The sequence below is a fragment of the Peromyscus leucopus genome, chromosome 4 (genome assembly GCF_004664715.2).
Source record: "Peromyscus leucopus breed LL Stock chromosome 4, UCI_PerLeu_2.1, whole genome shotgun sequence".
Taxonomy (NCBI): domain Eukaryota; kingdom Metazoa; phylum Chordata; class Mammalia; order Rodentia; family Cricetidae; genus Peromyscus; species Peromyscus leucopus.
The window spans coordinates 37536713-37561972 of NC_051066.1; the positions used below are offsets into that span (position 1 = coordinate 37536713).

Here is a 25260-nt window from a genome sequence, read left to right on the forward strand (position 1 = left end):
GGTGGTTGGCCTTTGGGGGAGTAAGAATGTAAGTTTGGCCACTCAGACAAAGATGACAATTTGTAGGTCTGTGGCTTAGCCATGGGAGCAAGGTCGGGTGGGTTTGTCCCTTAAAGTCATACGGTACAGTGGCTGCCCGCTTATTCTAGTTCACCTGACTTCATTTCTGCTCCTGATATCACTGAGTCACACACCTCCATCTGTCCATTTTTACTTATTCACCAGTTTAAAGTGCTCATCATTTCCTGCCATTCCAGGGACAACCAGCTTTTGATCAGACACAAGATGATTTCTAGGGTATTTCTTGGGAAAGGTCTTAGTTCTGTAGTTAATTTCAGAACACTGTAGAAATTGGCTAATTCAGTTCAAAAACACCCCAGGGAATGAGCCAATCACAGAGCTCCTGCATCCACCTCCAGTCTGGTCTGATCTCCCGCTTCACTCTGTCCTGGGGCCTCAGTGTACAAGCTCTGGACTGAGGCCCCTCAAGTATCACTGCGCTGCTCTCGGAAGGATGGGGAAGAGCGGCTGACGTTTGACCTTTCTGACAAAGCATTTCTTATTTCTTAGTAGCTTTTGCGTAGTGTGGGGCCCAGGGCCGCTTGGCTACACTGCTGCCATGACAGGCTGGATAGAAACCAGCTGGAGAGTAGGCCCGAGTTTCGGGTTACTCTAAGGCAACACACAGTTCTAGAAAAAGCCATAAAGTAGCACCACCCCGGAACAGGCCAATCAGCATCCAAGGCGAAAATACCTAACATTCCAACCATTATAGATAAGATCACCAGATGTCCCTTAGCCCAGCACACACCTATTCTCTTTGGCCAAGACACCCCTAGACAAATGTCAGCCAGTTAGGGTCCTAAACCCTGGAAATCCCCTCACTCCAACTTCTGCTATGATAACCCCACCCTGACTGGGCTCAGGGCTCTGCTCTCACTGCTGTGCCAGACAGATGCAGAGTCCAAGCTTGAGCTTGAATAAAGGCTCTTTACTTTTGTGTATGGATTCAGTCTCCAGGGTGGTCTTTGAGGGGTCCCCTCAATCTGGGCATAACAGATGGAAGGATTGCTCCCACTGTCCAACACCCCAAAATGACTCAGTGGGAAATAAAAATCACTCTTTTCTCTTTGAGGTTATCAAGGTTATTTATTTATTTTTAGACAAGGTCTCACTATATAGCACAGGCTAGCCCAGAGCTTGCTGTGGAGTGCAGGCTGGTCTCATGATCTTCCCCAGCCTCTTGATTATTGGGATTATAGTACATGCCTGGCTTCAGCACTCATGCTATGAATTAACTACACATGTACGGTTATCTAGAGAGTTTTACTGAAGCAACTATTGTGGAATACTTGTTTAACTAGGCAAAGATGTGTTACATTTGTTCATGCAGCATTTGTTTAACTGCGTAAAGATGTAGTGCATGTGCATTAATTAAATAAAATTAACCTGGGCTCAGAGAGGCTGGGTTAGGTAGTAGTTGACAGGAAGTAGCAGGGAGGAGCATAGAGCGGGTTTTTTAGTTGGGGTAGTGTGGAAGCAGAGCGGCTTCCTGGACGCCAGTGAAGAGGGGAAGTTCCGTTTGCTGCTCTAACTCTCTGAGCTGGTAGGTTTTCACCCTAGTCTTTGAATCTCAAGTTTTATTGGGATGATAGAGATTTAGTTACAGCTGCGTTAGCAGCAGCAACAGAGCCATTGTCCCGGGGAACAGAATTCCCCCAGGGTATGGCCTTTGTAGCCCTGTGCTAGAGCTTTCAAGTGCAGCCATTGGGATGAAGGTAAGGTAGCAGCGATGAGCTAAAAGAAAAGAGCATCGGGGAACCATTTTTATAGGCTGATACAAAATAAAATGAAAGGGAAGTTTGCCGTAAGCCTCGAGAATCATCTCTGGACATGAAACCTTTAAATCCTGGTGATCCCGGCTGGAAGAGGAAGCTGAAAAGAGGCGTGCAAAGGGCACATTGGGTACTTGTGCTATGCTCTCACAGCCCTGCTGGCTTGTCTTGAAAGCCACAGAAAGGTAGATTTTAGATTGGTGGGCAGCTAAGACTGATTCAGGAATTGCAATCCTTGGATGGAATATCTAGTGGTGTGTCAGCCGTGGCTGGAGCGGGCAGGGTCGCTCATGTGTATACACATTGATTAACAAGGAAAGCAGAGCTTCTGTGGAAATGGATCACTCCTCAATGGGTGGCTTAGGGGAGAAAATTAGTAGAATTTCATAAAACAGTGCCTGTATCATTCTAGAATACAGCCAGCCAGAGAGAGAGAGAGAGAGAGAGAGAGAGAGAGAGAGAGAGAGAGAGAGAGAGCGAGAAGCGGGTGGGCAAAGAGAGACAGAGGAACAGATGCTAACACTGACGGATTTCACAAAACTTTACTGCAAAATACTAAATGCGTTAAAGAAACTTGAAGCACGATATTCTGCCTTTTAGATTTAAAGCTAAAGTAATAGCACTTATTTAAAGCATGTAAAAACACCTTGTCGCTTACACTAAACACAGCTTTACCGTCTTTTCCCCAAGTAACAAATATGCCATGCGCACACTTCCCTCATCGATGTACTCATGACGATATTTAAGGCTGAGAAGGGCGAAAGGAAGGCAGGGTCCTGGCAGCAGATGCTTGGATCCTGTCTCCAAAGAAGGAAAAATGCGCCCACGCTCCCTGGCATCCCACTCGAGAACTGACTGTGAGGACCACATGTGAGATGGATGGGGTCAAGTGTTCACCATGCTTTTTATAGAAGGAATAATGGGACTGTTTATACTTTTTTTTGGTGTTGTTTTGTTTTTTTTGAGACAGCATTTCTCTGTGTAACAGTCCTAGCTGTCCTGGAACTCGCTTTGTAGAACAGATTGGTCTTGAACTTACAGATACCCACCTGCCTCTGTCTCTGGAGTGCTGGGATTAAGGCGTGTGCCACCATGTCCGACTGATCACTTACATTTATATCTTTTTTTTTTTAAGTTGTTTTGGGTCAAATTGCACAGTAAGACATCCTTCTGAGGGCCAGAAGGCTTTCTGTGCCCCCTGCTGACATCTGACTAGTCAGGGGGAGATTCCCACTCAGAGGGATCCCCTTTGATGCACGGTGGGCACATCCTTCTAGTTCTGAAGTCCCGGGACCCTGTTGCAGCGTTGGCCATACTTACTTCGTGACACTCTGATTCCTCATCAGCAAGGACCTGCCCTGCTCTTTGGCAAACGTAGAAGAGTGTTTCTTCGCAGGCTTTCACTTTCCAGTGTCCTTCCTAACGGGAAAAGTGACACAGGATGAGCGAGTGGACTCTGGGGATGTTGATGGGCAGCACGTTAGTCATGAGCAGAGCTGTGGACAGCAAGTGTTCCCAGTGGGGGTGGCGGTCCAGAACCCTGCCTGGTCACACAAAAGCCTGGTGACTGCTCTCTGCCTGTGACTGTGGGAATGCAGTCCAGAGCCGGGTGGACCTGAGTGAGGAGGAATTTGGTTGCTTCTGGAAATATCCGGAAGCTACCACCAGTCACCCTCAGGATCAAAATTCATGTTCCACTCCAATGTCCTTCCTCACTCTGCTTTCTCTTTAATTAATCAAATATTTTTATGTTTTTGAGAGTGGGTCTCACTGTGCAGTTCCAGGCTGGCCTAGAACTCACTATACAGCTTCCATTTGCTTCAGTCCAGCAATCTTTCTGCTACAGCTTCCCAAGCACTAGGGCTAGAAATGCAGACAGGCTCAGACCCAGCTTTCTTTCCTTCCTTCCTGCTTTGTAGCTGTTGGGAGGATGAGTGAATGAATAGTTCTCACCTTCAAATTTTGGTGTTAGCAATATTTAAATAAAATTAATGGTAACAATTATTTATTAATATAATAATTATTATATTCATACTGAGATCTGCTTGATGGAAGTAAATGTTAATTTCAATGTTCCATATACTTGTTGTCTAAGGAGTTAATAAGCTACAAAAAAGGGGCCCTACAAAATCTCTCAGAACAGCACTGTTCTGATCCATGCAACAATATTGTCTTAATTACGGCTACTACTGCTATGATGAAATACCATGACCAGGAGCAACTTGAGGAGGAAAGGGTTTATTTGGCTCACACTTCCACATCACTGTTCATCATCAAAGGAAGTCAGGACAGGAACTAAACAGGGCAGGAACCTGGAGGCAGGAGATGATGCAGAGGCCATGGAGGTGTTTACTGACTTGCTCATGGTGGTTTGCTCAGCCTGCTTTCTTATAGAACCCAGGACCACAGCCCAGGGGTGGCCCTACCCACAATGGGCTTGGCCCTCTTCTATCAATCATTATTTAAGAAAATGCCCTACAGACTTGCCCACAACCTGATTTTTGGGAGGCATCTTCTCAGTTGAGGTTCCTTCCTCTCAGATGACTCTAGTTTGTGTCAAGTTGACGTAAAAGACTAGCCAGCACTAATATCAGTATCTGTCTTTGTTTTCTTAAACACCTATTCAGGAATTAGAGAGCATAATTAAAATAAGCCAGACACAATGACAACTATGCCATGTTTCTCTCATATGTGGGACCCAGGCTTTATACACACACACACACACACACACACACACACACACACACACACACACACACACACACTCAGGCATGTGCTCATTCATGAGATGGGGGCTGTTGGGGAAGAGGGAGCGGACCAATGACAGGAGGAGGGAGATGGAAGGGTAAAGAGGGCTGAATATGGCCAAAATTTATGATATGCTTGAACAAAAATGTCATTATAACCCCATTACCGTGCACAAGGAAGATACACTAATTAAAACAATCCCTGTCCAAATGTTAGCTTACGTTCTATAAATATGATAAGTGAAATAGTCACACCAGGCAATAGGAAATGGAGGTCATCTTAATTATATACAAAAACCAGTGACTCAAGAAACCATCAGCTCCTGTAACTGTGCTGGGTTTCCGCAGAGCTGGATCCACGACAGACATCTAAAGAGCCCACCGCTGCTTCCTCCTCAAATGCCACTCAGACACACATTGGTAGCGTGTGTAATTATGAATGCACATGTTTCTGCAAGCCTCAAAAGATACAAAAGTGAAACATGTCACAAAAGTAAGTGCTTTGAAATTTTTTCATGTTTGGTTGGCACAATTACTTTGTCAAGCTACTTAAGTAGCATTTAATGAGCTGTTTCTTGGGGGATCTTGACACAGCATCATGTGGCTGGAAAGAATGGGGACACCTATCAAGTCCTCCAGTCTCCTTAAACCCAGCCAGTGCTTCCAACAGCTATGTGAGCAGAGAGAGGATGTTTGTGTAAAGTGTTTAATCAACTATTCAGATGGTTTGGACTTCAACTAATTCTGCATAATCTGGCGTCTCAGAGAAGTGGGGGATGGGCACACAGGAATATGCAGCGTGCTAAAGTCAGTGGCTCCATTCCATCCCTGTGAGGCTGAGATTTGCCATTGATCCTTAGTCTTCAAAGAGGTTTGCACAACCGTTTTCGTGTTAATCAGCTAATGGAGCTTTGAAACTATGACTCTCCAGTGCCCCCCAGCCTTTATCTTCCTCATCTCTGCACCAGGATGGTCGGCCCCACCGTCTGCCAAATGGTATTTGTTCAAGTAAAAAAACTTGCTTCTGACCCTCCATATTTAATTTAGTTAACCATGAATCTTGTTATTTGAAACACCATGACCTCCTTTCTTCTCTTCCCTTCTCCTCTCCTCTCCCCTCCCGTCTCCTTCCCTCCCCTCCCCTCTCCCTCCCCTCTCCTCCCCTCCCCTCTCCCCTCCCCTCTGCTCCCCTCTCCCCTCCCCTCCCCTCTCTCCTCCCCTCCCCTCTCCTCCCTCTACTCCCCTCTCCTCTCTCCTCCCCTCTCCTCCCCTCCTCTCCCCTCCCCTCCCCTCTCCTTTCCTCCCCTCCCCTCTCCTCTCCTCTTCTCCCCTCCCCTCTCCTCTTTTCTCCTCTCCTCTGCATAGCCTCCACCCTAGGCCCCCCACAGAACAGACACTAATTTCTCTCTCTATATATTTTGTCCTCTCGGATCCATTCTGTATGTTCTGACCACGGTTATTTTTCAGGACAGATTTTCCCACTGTGTCCCGCTCCAATGGCTCCTCCACCTTGGTTTGTAGCCAGTGTTTTCGTACTCCCTTTGTCCCATTCATCACCTCCTTACTACCGGTCGCGTGTTTGGCTACTGAAGAAGGAAGGCAAGCCTTTGTCTGCCTTTGCGTTTTTCTTGGAATGGGTTTCCTCGGTTGTGTAAGGGTTTCTGTTTTTGGAGGTCTAGCTTAAAGATCATCTGTTGAAAGAGGCTTCCCACCCCTGTCCTGTCTGAACGCCTGCTCTAACCCCAGTCCTGCCCCTCTTTCCTCAGAGTAAGGACCGTCGTCCTTCCCATGTGAAAGGAAGCCCCACGAGGAACAGGGACCACCTCTCTTGGTCTCTCCCATGACATAAGACTCTGGCTTATGTGGTTCTCACTATCAGTGCCACAAAACTGATCAAATGAATCAACTTACAGATTGCTCTGCTACAACACACAGCTGGCTTCTCGTTGGGAAAATCCGAGGCTCAAGAGGGTGCCAGTTAGTGAGGATGACAGAGGAACCACTGGACCAGCCAAAGGAAACTGGAACTTTATTGCTACTCAAACCAATCCATGTTTCTGATGCATTTTCTGTAAGAAATAAATGCAAATTATTTATAAGATACTATTTGCATATTTTGATGGCACATGCGGGTTATCAGTAAGCTATACCTTCTCATGTGTGATTCATTTCTTTATGTGATAAATCTTGTTTGAATCTCACTATGAAATACCTGTCTAGACCTCTTTCCCCCCAATATCCAGGTTTACTCAGTATAGGCCTTCCGAGGAAGGCAGAGTGTGAGCGAAACCCATGACAAGCACTGGCCAGGGCAAGTCTCCACTCTGTTCAAAGCGACCTGAAATGTCTAGTTTTGCTTTTGCCAAAGGAAAAGAAAAATTAAGAGGTTAATTGGATTTTGAAAGGGAAACATTAAAACACCACCAACAATAGAACGCTTTTAACAGTGGTCGTTTAAGTTGAATGTTTTTCTGCTCTTGCTCCCCCTCAGCCCCACACAATAAAACAAGCAGAAGCTCTCCCAGGCGTTAACACAGAACAGTGGGGTTGCTGGGAAAACAAAAGAAGCCTCACAGCCGGGATGCAGTGAGAAATGCTAGGTAGCAGAGAGACTTTCAAGTGTCCTTGTTGATACAGGGGACGCTGCAGGATTCTTTTAATCCCAAATGCAAAGGATTAGGGAAAAGGACATAGAAGTATTTGTCTTTGCAGACTAAAACCTAACATTGTAAAGGTCACTGCCTAGAGCCCAGGGATGTTTTTGGTTTCGTTTTTTATTTTTAAACACCGGAAACTGAACTCAATCATTTCCAGGATTTTCAGGAAGACTTCATGGCTGATGTATGTCAAGGGCCAGGCTTGCTCTGAAGAACTGAAGATGGGAGGCCCAGGAGCCGGGAACCTCTGAGCATGACACACAGCCTGAAAGCCACCAAGCCTAATGAAGTTATTTAAATCATTTACCGAAGAAATTCCTTTTATGAGAGAAAAGCACACTGTGGCTATCCAGTGGCCATGAAGCTGATTTACAGGTTTAGGGTTTGCATGGAAATTCTAGGGAATGAGTTTTCCTTCCTTCCTTCCTTCCTTCCTTCCTTCCTTCCTTCCTTCCTTCCTTCCTTCCTTCCTCCCTCCCTCCCCCCTCCCTCCCTTCCTTTTTGTTGTTGGTTGTTTTTTCTCTTTTAGGGGCCCCCTGCCACCCAGCTCCTAAATAAGTTACACATGGAAGCTTATTCTGAATTATAAATATCCAGCCTTAGCTTGGCTTGTTTCTTGCCAGCTTTTCTTAAATTATTCTGTCTACCTTTTGCCTCTGGGCTTTTACCTTTCTCTTACTTCTGTATATCTTACTTTCATTCTTACTCCATGGCTGGCCCCTTGTGTCCACTTCTCCTTCTCTCTCTCTCTCTTTCTTCCTCTTCTCAGATTTCTCCTTCTATACATTCTCTCTGCCTGCCAGCCCCGCCTATCCTTTCTCCTGCCTTGATATTGGCTGTTCAGCTCTTTATTAGGCCAATCAGATGTTTTAGACAGGCAAAGTAACACAGCTTCACAGACTTAAACAAATACAACACAAAAGAATACAATATACCTTTGCATCATTAAACAAATGTTCCACAGCATATACAGATGTAATACATCTTAAAATAATATTCTACAACTTAATTTTTTAAGACAGGGTTCCTCTCTGTGTACCCCTGGCTGTCCTGAAACTCACTCCGTAGACCAGGATGGCCTCGAACTCACAGAGATCCACCTGCCTATACCTGTGCTGGGATTAGAGGTGTGAGCCACTACCATCGGCCAAGGAATGGCTTTTATGACTTCTACTCCTTAAGATTTTTTTAATTTAAATTTTTATTTTTTTTGAGAATGTAATGTGTTTACATCATTTCTATCCCTCCTTCTCCTTCTCCATTCTGTGACCCATTGTACTCCCTCTATACTCATGATCCCTTCTTTAATTATTTCGTTACATATATGTGTACATAATCTATTGAGTCCAGTTAGTGTTGCTCGTGTGTATGTGTGTTTAGGGATGACCACTTGGGATTGAAATAACCTATCAGGTGGCTTGTCCCTGGAGAAAACTGACTCTTCTCTCTTTGTAGCCATGAACTGGCTGTAGCTCTAGGGCCAGGGTCCCGTGAGATGTCTCCTATCTGTGTCAGCATGTCAATGGTGCTGTCATTATGCAGGTCTTGTTTCGTAAACTGCATGGTTAAGATTTCATGGGTGCCACTTCTCTAGTATGTCTAGAAGATTCTGTCTTACAGCAGGTATCCTGGTCCTCTGGCTCTCACAGTCTTTCTGTTCTGTCTTCCATAAATTTTCCAGAGCCTTGGGTGTATGGGTTGTATATGCACCAATTGGGATTGGCCCCCCTCCCCTGGTCAGTTGTTACCGCTTAAGATTTAAAAAAATATATATTTAATCTACTGGGCAAATGTGAATATGTTGCTTAGCTTCTGAATATATGACATAAAAATCCAGTGAGTTGTGTTTCTGGATTTTGTTTTTTTTTTTTAGAAATTCTGAATATATATATTTCATATCTACTCACATATATTATATATACACCATACATATATATTACAAGCAATCACTTTTAAATAGTTTTGAACTCTAATTAAAAAGTAGTAACATGCTATTTCATAGGTCTTAAATCAAAGGTCTTGGGTGCTCACCATCCCCAAGGAGGTTTATAAGAAACTCCACCTCTGCTAATGAAGTCACATCCATCAACATGCTGTCATTAGACTGGCAAGAATACAGAGCCTCATGCCAGGTCTTTTCTTCTTTCTGAAGTTTGTAGCATTTACGATTGAAGGGACTCCAGCCAGGATCACAGTGAGTGGCATGGTATTTCCAAGAATCTTTTTCTTTATAAATCAACACAAAGAACATCATTGGCACAATTACTTCCAATATTATTTGACATCCTTTATACAAATTTCCACCAGTTTGATTATTTTTAGTATAAGTAAAACACAAAATTAATTCCTAGCATCCACGTGGTGACTTATAGTCATCTGTAACTCCAGTTCTAGAGGATCTGGAGCCCTTTTCTGGGTTATACAAGCATTGGTCTCACACACACGGTACACTTACAACATACATACAGGCAAACACACACACACACACACACACACACACACACACACACGAGAGAGAGAGAGAGAGAGAGAGAGAGAGAGAGAGAGAGAGAGAGAGAGAGAGAGAGAGAATGTAATGTAACTGGTCAGCTTACTTAAAAATGTTTTGATATTGTGAAAGTACTGTTATGGACAATAATTTAAAAGGTATTCTAAGGATTTTATATTGGAAAGGTAGGTAGGTAGATAGTAGGTAGGTAGAGCAGACACTTATCCTCGAGTTAAAAGAGCCTCAACTTCTGTTTACTTCCTTTAGAACAAGGATGGCGAAGTTCCACTACTGTCCCCCGAGGTCACTGCATTATCTGTGGTGTCGCACTGGGTGGACGTGAACCCTGGATTAGGTTTCCCAGGGTCAACTGCCATGAAGCTTTAGACACTTGAGAAGGTGGTGGTGTGCAGGTCAGGTTTCAGCTCTCATTTTTTGGGAGACCTTGTCCCTGGTTGGTGATTGCATTTCGGGGATATTTTATTAATTGGTAGCAAGTGTCTCCCTTAGGCCCTAGTTTAGTTAGATATGATTTTATTACCTCTTTGAAAAACAATTCATTCTTTCAAAATTGCTTTTAGGCCTCTGACAGCAATTAGAATCATAGTCAGAGAATGCTAGAACATTTAGATATTCGATGGTTATTAACCTAAACAAAACAAAACGAACAAACAAATTATTCTAAACTTCACTCCCAGTGTAAGAAAAAGGCTAAAAGAGGAGTTTCTGAGATGGAGATGGTGGTAGGATCTGAGAGGTTGAACCCCGAGAGGCTGGGTGAGATGCTGTTAAGGGCTGGAAGAGTGCTTGTCCAACGTGCCGACTGTGGGTTCAGTCTCCCCTCTCCAACAGTAAAAAAGAAAACGTCTCCCTCGATTCTCACCCAACTTTCTTCAGAAGAGCTAAGAATAGCAGATAGGATGCTACCGTGGCCCCCTTTAGTCTAACAAAATGATAAGACAATGAAGAGAGCAGGAAGGACAGGTCCCTATGTCTTCCCTTTTCATCCCTCCTCCACCCCCAGGAGGCACAGCACAGAGACCCCTCTGATTTAGGGAAGGAAGGCAGAATTAAGTGTAGTCTTCCATGGGAGACCCAGCACCAGGCCTCCTATGATGAAACTCAGTGCTAGCCAGAGCCCTGCAACTCCTGCCCCAAAGCTATTAACTGTGGGCAAAGCAGGGGGTGAATGCTAGCACAGGCCTTTAAAATGGAGCCCAGCCTGGTGGCCATAGACATGACATAGGCCCATTCCTGATGATGGTTCAGAACAGGGCAGAGTCCTTCCATGTCAGACAGTGGGTTAGTGTTACGTTGGGGACGAGGTTTTGCTTTTGTTTCTACAGGAGAAGATAAGCTGTGGGTACCATCAAAATTGATAAAGGTTTGATTTGAACAAGAGAGACCTCTTAATTAGAGGAGGTGATGGTTCATCAACCAGCATGAACATCCAATTTAAACTAACTTGTACCAGTAACACATGCCTTTTCATTTAATCAGATAATAACTTGCCAAAAAGGAACATCCCCAAAATTAGTCTTGGGGAAAGGTTTTTGTTTTTGTCTTTTAGGAGAATGAAGGCTAAGGAATCTGAAGAACACTGGACAAATGAGACAACTGAGGAAAAAGGACAAATCATCTATCCCAGGAAACAAGAGTAAAATGGCCTATTGATCTAACACTATTGGTCTTCTAATAATCCCAGTTCAATTAAAATTTAAAGCTGACTTTGGAGTTGGAGAATGGCTCTCTCCTTCTTTAAACCCAAGCATGTTGTTAAAAGGAAAATGCAAACTCCCTGTATCATGCCAGAAGAAAAGAGCCATCTTCTGCTATGGGACAGGAGAAAAGCCAAATTAATTAAGGGACTATTCTATTACTAATCTCAACTCTTTGATTCTATTCTGATTCTTTAAACTTTTCTTTTTTTTTTTTTTTTTTTTTTTTTTTTTTTTTTTTTTTTTGGTTTTTTCGAGACAGGGTTTCTCTTGTGTAGCTTTGCGCCTTTCCTGGAACTCACTTGGTAGCCCAGGGTGGCCTCGAACTCACAGAGATCCGCCTGCCTCTGCCTCCCGAGTGCTGGGATTAAAGGCGTGCGCCACCACCGCCCGGCTTAAACTTTTCTTAAAGTATAAATTTTATATAAAAATTTACAAGATTAATATATATATACATTTAAAACTTTGATAAGATATGAATGGTCATATAGAGTATTAACTAATTCTAGAAAGAAAAAAGGCTTCAATTAGCTGCATATATATGTTCGAGTTTGTGTTTGAGTCTCTTATCAGTTTTCTGCAGGAAATCACGGTCAGGCCTAACATCAACTGAAGTCTCCAGGAAGAAGATGGGGCCCCACAACAACAATTCCACGTGGACAATAATAATATCACTTAGCTGACAAACATCATCTACAGATCAGCTTTGAACTACAAAGTGCTCAGAGCAATTTTGAGAGGGCTAGCTAAGATGATCCATTCTCAAAGACTACTTGAATAAGGACTTGAGATAAACCCTGAACTTTGGCATTATACACAGACTGGATAATGAAGGATATAGTTACCTTTCCTAGAATTTGTCAATTAACCTAAATTTTTTCTTTCAGGATAAAGATAACTTCGCCCATACCCAACAGGAAGCAATTTTAAGAATACAACACCCACATTCCCAAAGAGGTGGTGTGGGGCGGGTGGTTTTTTGGTCTTTTTAATGGGTTTTGGGTCTGGGATAATTTTCATTGTTTAGGGGGATGGTTACAAGTTGTTGTCAAGGGTTAGGAAAAAGGCTAAGCAAAGGAGATTAGATTTAAGGTTCTTGTTTAGAAAAAAGAAAAAAGAAAAGAAAAAGACAATTACTAGTTTTAAATACTTTACATTGGATTGTATTGTTTTATATTGTATACAAATTATATATATTGAAATTGATATTGTTAGAAAATGCTATATGTATATTTCTAATTGTACTTATACCATTCATTTAACAATGTAATGCAATTTTCTGATCCTTGAATGTTATTATTACCAACTATTAGGATATAAAGAAATGAAAGTTAGTAGTTAGACATTACAATAGAACTTGTAGTCATGTTAGGTATGTTTTCAAGATTGAGCAGATATATTTTAGATAGACAGGTCATCTTCAAACCCTTCAGAGATCTACAGAATATGGCATTTAAAATGTTTTAATAACTTAGAAAATTTTTCTTTTTTGTTATGACTATGAGACATGTTGGTTCCTGTCAGTACCAATCTACTTCAGAGAAAATATGGGCATTGAAGAAACTGCCTATGGAGTTAACTTTTATTGTGGCAAAAGTTAGCCACTGGACAACAAAGTATCCTCGAATCAACAGGACAAAATGGACAGACAGGACATGAAACAAAGGACTACTGATTGTTGCCAAAACAAGTGTGGTTATGGCTTTATCAAAGGGCATCTTCTGAGGCCAGGACAATATGGCACCATCCCTGAAGTGGCCTTCACAATCCAGAAAAGGTACAGTGCCCTTTTCTTCGAAGGCAGCTGAACAGGCAGTGGGCTGGTGGCTTCTGATGTGCAATGGAACAGCAGCTGAAACAGTTATTCTTGAAGAGTAACTAAGCTCACACCTCTCAATAGTAGACTGGCATTTAATAGAGGGATGTGGAGAAGAAGGGGATGCTGAGATGAAGCCATATATACACAGTCAAGAAGAATGGACAGCTGAATTAAAAAACCATCAACAATTTCCAGAATTTAAAATCCTGAATCATGACATGACACTAGTGGAATTCAGGTGTTTCTGGCACATGGACTGCTCTCACCCAATGTGAGGTTGAACTGTTGACCTTGTGTACATCCTACTTCACAAATGAGTCTGTCAGATACGCTAAGCCTATAGGCTGAAGATGATGCCCCAACACTGCAGAGAATCCTCAGGTGACTGTTCAGGCAGCTGGCTGTTTCTGTCAACTCACAAATTTTTTGGAAGTTGCTTGCATGCACTTCCTGTTTTTATTTTTGTTAGCTAGTATTATTTCCTTCTTGGGTCTCTGAGGGAGCTGAAGATTAGTTATTATAGTTGAAGATTAATTTAGGATAGAAAGTGAATCAGGTACATTTTGGACTTACCAAAATAGGATAGATAATGGAATTATTTTCTCTGAATTTGTCAAATACAAATGGACTAGACATTTTTAGGTATTTATTACTTGTATATATTGTATATAGTTATTGTACTTTTGCATATAGTTTTTCTTATGTTAGTTATAACCTTTTTCCTTTTTTCTTTTTATTAAAATAGAAAAGGGGAAATATGGTGATATTTTAATTGTACTGAAATGTGATTTTATTTGTATGTTAATAAATAAAGTTGCCTGGGGGTCAGAGCTAATAGCAAGCCATAGCAGAGCTGGGTGTTCGTGGTACATGCCTTTAATCCCAGCACTTGGTAGGCAGAGCTAAGTAGATCTCTGTGTGGTCAAGGATACAGCCAGCATTGGAGATACACGCCTTTAATCTCAATACCATAGAAGACCTGGAGGGCTGTACATACAGGCAGTGATAAGGCAGTCATGTGGTTGGGTTTACAACCAATGAGAAGGCAGAACAGAAAGTCTATATAAAGACAAACAGACAGGTAGTAAGTCTCTTTCGGAGAGGTCTCTTGGCTGAAGAGGCTAGCTGCAGCAGGCAGGTAAGGCTCTTAGCTCTGATCTCTCGGCTTTCTTCTTTGCATTGGTTCTGTGTTTCTTATTTAATAAGATGGTTGGTTACATCTACAGGTTAGTAAGTGAATGATGCTTCTGGGTCTATGCTGCCTCCCCGGGAAGGCTTGTGGGGACAGACTTCTCTCTCTCTAGATGCTCTTCTAGTTTTTTTTGAACAACATACTAACTGTAGCTGGGGAAAACTTGGTTTGGATTGCCCTCTAATACTGTAATTGTGACAGTGTATCAATACCAAGCTCTTAGTAAACTGGACTTGGGCATCATCTGGTGCTGACATACTGGATGTGAGAAACCAGCATCCAGGTTAGCATTTCTAGGAAGAAGGACATGACAAAGTCAGATTAGGGAAAAGTAAAATAAACAGCCAGTCCATTGACGGCCAGATGCTACAGCATGACAGTAAGTACTGGGAGATTTCAGAAAACCATGCCTGCATCTACCACTCAAAGAAAGTTCTAGAAGAGGACCAGCTAGTAACTAGTCTGGGAGAGCCACCGTAGAATTTAAAACAGTGGCTACTTTTTTGGTTGTTGTGGTTATTGTTTGGTTTCTTGAGACAGGTTTTCTCTGTGTGACATTCCTAGATGTCCAGGAACTCTCTTTGTAGACCAGGCTGGACTGGAACTCACAGAGATCCGCCTGCCTCTGTCTCCCTGTGTGGGATTAAAGGCGTGTGCCACCACAGCCCAGCTAAAACAGCTGCTTTAAAAAATCTCATTAAGCTTGAAAACAAAATACACAAAGCAAATATTACTGGGCTTGAAGGGAGAGAGACGCCACTGCAGCAGGGGCCGGGAAGTTGCACCTCATATCTAGTGATGCACAGACTGTCCAGTCCACATGGTAAAACCAACCAAGCAACTGCAGAGTCCAATTGCACCCCTGGCCAAATGGTCCTACAGACATCTACAGAGCATTCCACCAGCTGCCCAAGTCACATTTCCCCTCATCAGCACAAATTCTCCTCCAGGACAGATAATGTGCCTGGCCACAAGACAAGTCTCAACAAACTGACAAACACTGAAGATCACATCGTCTATTTTTTCAGCACAATGCAATAAAACTATAGAAGTCAGAAACAAGAAAGGGGAAGCTATGCTGGCCCATGGAAGTTAAATGATTTACTTTGGAGCAGCCAATAAATTGAGAAGAAATTTTAAAAATCCTTTTGAAATGGGTGCAAATAGAGACACAACATGCCAAAATTTATGGGCTAAAGCCAAGAGAGTGTTAACAGGGAAGTACATAGCAATCATCCCTTACACGTAAATGATAGAAAAGATGCAGACAGTTCAGTGCTGCACCTCAAGGGGCCAGAAAAACAAGAACAAACCAAACTCCAAATTAGCAGAGAGAAAGAAATAATAAAGATTAGAGTCAAAATGAATAAAATGGAGATAAAAAAATATAAAAGGTCACTGAAGCAATGTGCGAGAGTTCTTCAAACTCAATAGACAAACCCTTAATTAGAAAAAAAACTAGAGGCTAGTTAAAAACAAAAAGACTCAAGTAAAACCAGAGATGGAAAGGAAGACATTAACTTTTGGGTAAGATGGTGGACTAAAGGATACCTCTGTGAAAGCTGGTGAAGGAGAAAGGGGAAAAAAGGCAAAAAAAAAAAAAAAAAAAAAAAAAAACCAAACCAAAACAAAAAACCCAAAACAACCAAACAGCTTAACTGAGAATAAGTCTTGATGTTGATAACTCTGAGCTCTGAAACCACCTGTCATTCACTTGGGTAGACTCAGAGAATTCTGAAGTTCTAAAGATGTGTGTGTGTGTGTGTGTGTGTGTGTGTGTGTGTGTGTGTGTGTGTGATGCCTACCATACCATCCTGCCAGCAAGATCAGTAACACTGTGGTGGTTTGAATGAGAATGACCCCTATAAGCTTATATGTTTGAATGCTTGGTCCCCAGTTGGTGGAACTTTTTGGGAAGGATTGGTAGGTGTGGCTTTGTTGGAGGAGGTATTTCACTGGGGGTGGGCTCTGAGGTTTCGAAGTCTCCCATTATTCTCAGTGGGATCAAGAGCTCTCAGCCGTTCTGCCACACCTTGGTCATGGTATTTTGTTACAGGGTAAAAAACAAACTTACGATATTTTGTTACAGGGTAAAAACCAAACTAAGACAATACTCAGAAAGTCTTGAGTGTGAAGATGGATTCTCTGCCTGTACTTATCTCAGTGCTGTGGTTGCTTCTTGCACCTGAGGACAACCCTCAGGTGAAACATTAGCCACCCCAGGGGGTATCATCAGGAGTCTCAGGAGGGTGAGACTATTTACCCACATCATAGAATGCAAAGGTAAGTGTGGCCAGCAGAGGCAACTGGTATTGCCTCAATTTTATCTAGAAATATAAATCCCTCAAATAGTCAAAATCACCTTAGGCAGGGAGAAAAAACAGAAGGTGTTAGACTATTTGACTTTGGAACATGCTACAAAACTCTAGTATTCAAAAGATTATGGGATTGGCGTAAAGACAGACATATTGACTAGTGGAACAGTATAGAGAACTGAGAAGTGAGCCTATGCATTACAGCAAATGATGTTACAGAATAATATTTTTGTACACTGTGAAGATGTGTCTTTGCCAAGGCACCTTCTGATTGGTTTACTAAAAGGCTGACTGGTCAATAGTTAGGCAGGAAGAGGTTAGGCAGGAGAGGACACTGGGAAGAAGAAGGGCAAAGTCACAGGGATCACCATCCAGATACAGAGGAAGCAGGAAATAAACATGCCATGCTGAAAAAAGGTACTGCCACATGGCAGAACATAGATAAGAAATATGGGTTAATTTAAGTTGTAAGAACTAGTTAGTAACAGGCCTAAGCTATAGACTGAGCATTTATAATTAAACTAAGTCTCTGTGTTGGGAGTGGGCTGGCAGAACAGAGCTAAATGACTAGACAGAAGGTCCACCTAAAAAATGATCTTCAACAAAAGTCATAAGAACAGCCTAGTGGTGACACACATCTTTAATCCCAGCACTCAGGAGGCAGAGGCAAGTGGATCTCTGTGAGTTCAAGGCCAGCCTGGTCTACAAAAAGCAAGTTCCAGGACAGTCATGGCTGTTACACAGAGAAACTCTGTCTCAAAACAAAACAAAACAAAACAAAACAAAACAAAACAAAACAAAACAAAACAAAACAAAAAAGTCATAAGAACAGGGACTGAAGAAAAAAAGTCTTTTCAATAAATGGTGCTGATGTTCTCCTCTGGCCTCAGGCTGTTCACATGGGTATGCACACTCATACATATGTGCATATACACCACATGCATATACCTTGTACATGCACTGGACACTGTTGCCACATACATAATGCACACATTCATACATGCAGATGAATAAAAAACAGTGAAAATGACAGAATTGGACTAGATTATACTATACTAGATTATAACTAGATATTATTTGAGTCTTAATTATAACCCAGATTTTGCTCAGTATTTTATTGGGGAAAGTGTGTTACTAATATGAAATTTGAAATGTGGTAGAAACTTCCTGAAATACTACTGTAGAAGGCTGGAGTCAGGATGCTTCTGTTGTATATCAGGTGACCAGAGTTTAAACAGTGAATTGTAACGTTCAGACAACCAATAGAGAGGAGTTTGAATGGTCTTGCCACCAAGAAATGATAATGTTTGAAGTAATAGATACACTGTTCATTGCACAACACATATATGGATCAAAACTCATTGTACTTCATAATTATGCATGGTTATGTCCAAAAGTGAACAAAAAAGAAAATCAGCATAATAAAAAAGTACTATTAAGTTATTTTTCTTTTGTCTTTAAGTGTGAGGAATCCCACAAACAAAACTCAAAACTACAAGAGGAACCATACTTTGGTTTTCTAATGTGGAATGGCAAAGTGCGAAGCTCTTTTAATAGAAAGGGAAGAAACATTTGCTTGGCTCATGTTATCTTGTCGTAGTTCTGAGGAAGTGCCTCTGTTGTAGTCAGGGTGCTTTAGGACGGCAGGGATCACTTATATATTTTTATTTATATAACCAAAAACCCAATTTTGCTAAGTCCCCATTATCAACAAACATGGAGAAATTTTAATGCGTGGAGCGGGCATGTGAACACCCGAAGCAGACTGAAGGAGCACTTACCGCGTACTTCGTGAGCAGTGTTGTTCCAATATCGTTTGCACACGTATGGCAAGGGGGACTCACAGTCCCTGCTCCTCCAGGCAGTTGAGGCAAATTTCAGTGTTCCACAGCGATGCTCAACAAACGGCCCAGCATTTATCTCTGAAAATTAATATGCATGGAAATGTAGTTTCAGCACAGAAGTTAGCCCTTAAAGATTGCCCTTAAGTTAGCCTTAAAGCCTAAAGCCCTTAGAGTTAGTCCTCAAGTAGCGCTCCCTACAGGACATTTGTTATGATTATCTGTGATTTCCAAGTTCAAGTCTAGGCATGCCAAAGATGGCTGAAGAGCCACTTTTGGTATTTTAGAGTAGAGGAATATTTTGCAATTTGTTACTGTTTTGAAAACAGCAGTCTATCTCTGCCCCCCAATTCTGCTGCAATGTTAGCTAAATAGACTTATTATCTTTCTGGGTTCTGCCTCTGCAAAGCTTGCTTTATAGGAAGTCAGTAAGATTAAAACAATATTTATAAACTACCAGGTGTGGTGGCTTACACCTACATCCCAGCCCTTGAGAGACTGAGGCAGGAGGATTGAGAGCTTCAGGCTTGCTTGGACAGCATAGAAGACCCCGACCTAAGGAAAAAAAATTATTTGAACCACTTGCAGAGTAAGATGTTTTTCTTGTAGGACTCCTATGTGTAAGCCTGCAATATAGCCCAGCATGTTGAAGGTAAATGAGATGCTGTGGGTACCTGGGCTCCAGTTCAGGTAGCTGAGCGCTGTTCCATCAGACCACTGCCAGCCAGCCTGTTCATCCAGCTGATTCAAACCAATCCACACTTCCCCTGCTTCCTTGATCAGCTGCTCTGAAAAGAAAACCATGGTATTTGAACAGAAAAGAGAATAGGCAGAACACAGTGAAAGTCAAACTCGGCACTGTTACTTTCTTGAATTGTTATTTCTTCATGTCGTCAAGCCATAGTTAACGACAGCTCATGATAAAAAGAGGTGTTATGACCCTCATGCTGGGGCTTCAATGTGACAAGGCAGGGTTTGGCCACCTGCACTCCCACGGCCAGCTTCTGAAGACCCCCTGACAGCAATAAGAATGCCCAGTTCCTGTCTGTCCAAAGGTGCCCTGTTCAGCATGCGAAGCTCTCCCATTTCCCCCAGCTCACACAGTTTTAGATGGTGGAGATGTCCAGGGCCCCCACCAGAGAGTAAATGGACGCAGTTACAACACACTTAGGTGAGCTGAAGTCTCAGCAGTGGGGACCCAGGCCAGGACTCCACACCCTTGAGAAGAGGGTTTTGTGGTTCTGTGCTTATTATTAAGTCTCTGCTTCTAACCACGGTACTGAAGCAACTCACCAGTTAGTCCAACCATGTTTGTGCAATGGATACTGTAAATAAACATGACTGACAGGCTTGCACAGAAAAGTGTGCCTGTAGAAATTGTGTGATTGTGGTTTTTCTCTTAGTGTGCCTAAGTTGAAAAACATTTTTTTAAAGTATGAACATGAACGGCTTTGTACAATAACACTGGGGTTGGGGAACAACCCACGTCAATGACTGTTAGTGACAACGGCTAATTTTGTGGCTCCCTCAGCTATTACCATCTTGCCATTTCTTCTGTAAAGGAGAGCACTGTTTTCTCCTGTTCGTCTGCTTCAGAACAATGCATTCACTTCCTTTCCTCCTCCTCTTCCTCTCTGTCTCATCTGTCTGTCTTTGTTTCTGTCTGTGTCTCTCTGCGTTTCTGTCTCTCTCTGTGTGTTTTTCTCTATCTCTGTCTCTCTCAATGCAGGGACCTAGCCTGAGCTTATAGGCAGGTTATACAGAGAATGTTCTCTGGGCTTCCTTCCCTCCTGTAGTTTCACAACAGTTGTTAATTGCATTCTCCTTAATTCTCACAAGCTCCTCAGCTTGGGCCGCAGCTTGTGTGATGAGCAGGGTAAGGACTCTGTGTGTTCACATATAAATCTGCTGATCCTCAATGACTGGACATTTCAGTACAACAGTGGAAGCTGGAGGAAGCCAGACACTTACAAAAATAGAAGGTGCTTTATCACTAAATAGAGCATATTGTACACGAACTTATCCAAGTTTTTGTGGCACTGTGCCCAGTCTCTTCCCGATGTCCATCTGCTTCCTGCTTTCAATGGTACTGTTGGATTAAATTGGTTAACCTTCCCATGAGGACACGAGCGGTGGGTTGGAAGGCTCCCTGACAAGACAGGGAGAAATTTCGATATTTTATACCCAGGCAAAGTGATAAGTGGTATTTTAAATGACCTAATTCAAATACTAATTACTCTTGGAATTACTCCACATGTTCAAAAGTGTGCGATTTTGTTTACTAAAGCGCATGAAAACATCATGCAATTTGTAATTCATGTTTAAAAGTTCTCTCTGTGTCTCTCTCATACACACACACACACACACACACACACCACCACCACCACCACCACCACCACCACCACCACCACCAAAAAACCAACCACACAACCCCACTTAATCTATTTACCTTTATAACTAAATTTACCCTTAACACATAAATAAAAACTTGGAACTAAAGTCCTTTGGGTGTTTCTTGTCATTTGTGACAGCCTAGATAATTCTTTATCTCACAATTTTCATTCACCAGTGACTAGCAAGAGATGTTAGACTTGTCTCATCACTGAAAATACTTTGGTTAGGACAATTTCTGTCTATGAATAGACTTCTATTTTCCCAAACAATCCCCAAAGCCTAATTATAGACTTGAAATGTTTAAATAAAATCCAGTGACAGATCTTATTTTTTAAAATTGCTATTCAAGCCTGATGAATAGGTACAAAATTCTCCCATGAGAGACCACGGCAGTTAAGATAGATAACAACCGTAATTCATAAATGGTGTGCAAGCTTTTGCATAAGACCCATTACACATTAGTAATGATTTTGGAAATTGGTATTTTACTCCAATAAGATTCACTCAAATTAGTTTTGATGATAATTCTCCACTTGTGCAGAGCTGTGGGGGGGAAGGAAGAGCATGCACCATGCATCCATTTATCACCATCCTTCTGGGAGGCATCTCCGGCTTTGTAAAGCTGTAAATCTGCTTCTTCTTCCTTCTAGTGACTCTCATTCCATGAACACAGAAAAAATAACTGGGGCACTGCAGGAAGGTCTATGGGGGGTTGGTAGGCAACAAGCAAATGTCAAAACAACTTCATCTGCCTATTCCAGCGGCAGGTTAATATGGTACTACAAAGCTACACTACTATGCAAACAATTGTTTTTGTGTAACAAAATGGAGCAACAAGATGTAGGGCTGAAAGGATGCCTCAGGGGTAAGAGCGCTCACTCTGCAAGCACCAGAGCCTGAGTTCAAATCCCCAGCACCCACATTAAAAAGCTGGATGTCACTGGGATGCCTGTCACCTCAACATTTGGAGGCAAAGACAGGAAGACTCCAGAAGCTCACTGGCCAGCTAACCTATGAATAAGGCGGAGGGTAATACAGAAAGACACCTGACATCTTGTCTTGCCCTCCAACTGGGTGTGCCGGAACACATGCATCTGCACACTCATAAACATAAGCCACACATACAACAAATGCACACAGGCACACACACAGACACACACACACACACAGACACTCACACGCATCCTACAATGCAGAACTATATATACACCTTTATAGACATGAACACATGCAGGTAAATTGAATGAGCAGATGACAAAGTTGTGTAATAGCGTCAATTGGTGGACCTAGACAACTTGTTATGCATGTCAGACACTTTCCTGAGTCTCCCCCTGCCTTAGAAGATGCAATGTACATCATCACAAAGCTACTATCATTATTTCCACTTGAGAGAGGGGAAAACGGAAGCATCAAGAGAGGCTCAGTCACTTCTTGAGTAACCCTGCCAGTAGGTGGTCACGGGAGGATTCAAACACAGACAAGTCTCTCTCTTCCTTGCATCTACGCACTGCACATCAGCACCTGTGTTTCACACAGCACCTATTTCTATGGATACTGCTGGCGAGGTTTGTTGTTGTTGTTGTTGTGGTTGTCAACTTGACACAAGCTAGAGTCATCTGGAAAGAGGGAATCTCAATTGAGAAAATTCTGCCGTCAGATTGGCCCGTAGGCAAGTCTGTGGGGGCACTGTCTTGATTAATGATTGACTGGGAGGGCCCAGCCCACTGTGGCTGGTGCTATCCCTGGGCAGATGGTCCTCCGCTGCATGTGAAAGCAGTCTAAGCAGGACTGGTAAGCAGAATTCCTCCATTGCCTGTGCTTCAGTTCCTGCCCTGACTTCCCTTAGGGTTGACTATTCTCTGGAAGTGTACAAAGAAGTAAACCAATAAACCCTTCTTTTCCCAAGTGACTCTTGGTTATGGTGTTTATCACAGCGATGGAAAGCAGGTTAGACCGTTCTGTCTGAACATATGTATTTACCCACTTTTGCAGGACATGATTAAGGCTGAATTGTAGAAGTATGGCAGACTTTTTCCCCCATTTGCTTTTTTTCCTATATGGTTGAATTTCAAATTCTAAAACTACAGATGAAGTAAAATTTGAGAAAAAAAAATTGTGTCAGAAACTAAATAAAATTAACTAGTGTGATCGTTCTTAATGTTTCCAAATTAATTTTTAAAATCAAAGGATTATTAATATGTGTGCATAGGTACGTGCATGCAATGGTGAGTGTGCGGAGGGCAGCTCTCAGACTTGGTTCCCTCCTGCCTCATCGTGGGACCCGAGGATTGAACCGGAGTCCTCAGGCTTGTGCACAAGACCTCTGCCCAGTGAACTGCCTTGTCAGGTCCCAAAGAACCTTTAAAAGGTCCATGAATGGATTTGATCAAAAAGGAAGAAGAGGAGGGTTAGATGATAGAGGAAACACAAGTTCCAGCTCATTGTCACCGTTCTGTTTGAGGCAGGATAGAAAGATATGGAAAATGTTTGGCACACAGGAGGGGAACATGAAAAACAACAACAACAACAACAACAACAATAAAAACAGGCCTTCCATGCCCAGTCTGGCTTACCCGTCCTGCTGATGGAGTCAGGAAACTTCAGGTGCCACTGGCCACTGACAGGGCCAGTACTGCTTACAGAGACAATATGCATTTTTTCTAAGGCTGTCTTGTCCAAGATAAGAAACATATTGTGCATACTTTAGCCTAAAATTATGAGTAACTTTGAGCTTTTTGAATTCTCCCATTTCTAAATCTAAACAACACCCTCCATAAATCACCTGATAACTTTGTATAGAAGAAAAATCTTTAATTTTTAACATTAGTGTAAACTATATCTCTGAGAAATGTTTAAAAATGGGGGAAGAATAATTTCTGAGCAACCTTTAGAGATGTAACTTGAGACCACCAAAAATTCTACAAATATCATTGTAAAAACACCTAGATAGATCTTATCTTAAGAAGCTGATACCTATGTTTGGGTCTGCCTCATTCTTTCTTGAGTACTTCTCTATTAACCCCTGTTTTTAAGATCATGTTAAAAATCTCATTTAATAAATTTCTAATTCTTCTTCATAATGGTTTACCCTTAAATTCTTTTTTTCCCCCAACTGAACAACAAACTCTGCTTGTCAATAGAGGTTCCTAACAGATAGGAAACCCTTCAGACTGATATGGGGGGTGGAGTGTAGCTGTGTTTTTGTGCTTATCACCATTGACATATATTTCCAATGGGGGCTTGTCTGGGACCCAATTTAAAGTATTGCTGGTGAGTTTCCCTGACTTACTTCTTGCCTGTTCTGCCTTGGTAAACACAGTTTGCATTTCATCGTGGTTTCTTTGTTTCTGTTTTCTGGCTAAAGATCCATGTGATGCTTATTAAAATAAGTATTATTAGAAATAAAGATAAAAATCCCATAGCATTGTCCACACACCATTCTTGGATCAGATAAAACAATACATAGCTTATCTAGAAGGATGTTTCCATAAAGTCTGATTTACTGATGTCTCAAGTCATGCCTTACAGATAGCAGTCTGAAACACCATAGGAATTCTGTCCCCCCAAACAGCACATTCCAGACTCAAAACATACTAGGAACGGCCACTTCTATACTTTGTTTTGACCCTATATCTTAAGATCTATGTTAGAGTGTCTTTTAATAGATATCCATCTCTATAATATTGGGGATCCATAAAATTATTTTCTTTGTCAAAGCCACAAATCCCAATTTTGCCTGAATGGAGGTCTCTAAGGGAAAGAGACCACTTTAGCCTGCTGTGGGAACAAAGTAAACCTGTTCCGCCATCCCCATCACTGCTGGCTCTTGAAAATATTATTGTCTTATACTATTAGTTAGCATGATGGTATTTTTCATTTTCCCACTAATATTAAAGTTTTGGTATTTACCAAAGGTTTTGTGATGGGCCTGCACACCATGAATGATGGATAAGCTATTAACAAATAGACCTTTTAGTTATCTACCAGTGAAATTGAATGTCTAAATTCTGCAGATGACAAGACTCTTAACTCTAGGAGCTCCTCTGATCCACTTGCCAGAGTTGCAGCTCACCTGGGTCACACTCTATAGCTTCAAATTCTCTTCCCCAAGGGGAAAACTAAGACATGAGTAGGAGCCAAAGAGAATGGCACAGTATTTATATAAAAATTCAGAGCTGGGCTGTGGTGTTGCATGCCTTTAATCCCAGCACTCAGGAGGCAGAGGCAGGTGGATCTGCTGTGGAATATTCCTTT

At 42.1% G+C, this 25260-nt stretch overlaps 1 protein-coding gene across 1 annotated transcript in view; it reads right to left on the minus strand.

The window, feature by feature from the left end:
- The window catches only part of Pla2r1 (phospholipase A2 receptor 1), a 126241-nt gene that overhangs the window by 66479 nt on the left and 34502 nt on the right, over positions 1-25260 (minus strand). Inside the window, exons 5-9 of the mRNA XM_028868708.2 lie at positions 19287-19400; positions 18553-18693; positions 9271-9465; positions 6494-6651; positions 3156-3254 (exon numbers count right to left, since the gene is read on the minus strand). Of these exons, the coding sequence (XP_028724541.1) occupies positions 3156-3254; positions 6494-6651; positions 9271-9465; positions 18553-18693; positions 19287-19400 (707 nt within the window). The remainder of the gene's footprint in view (positions 1-3155; positions 3255-6493; positions 6652-9270; positions 9466-18552; positions 18694-19286; positions 19401-25260) is intronic.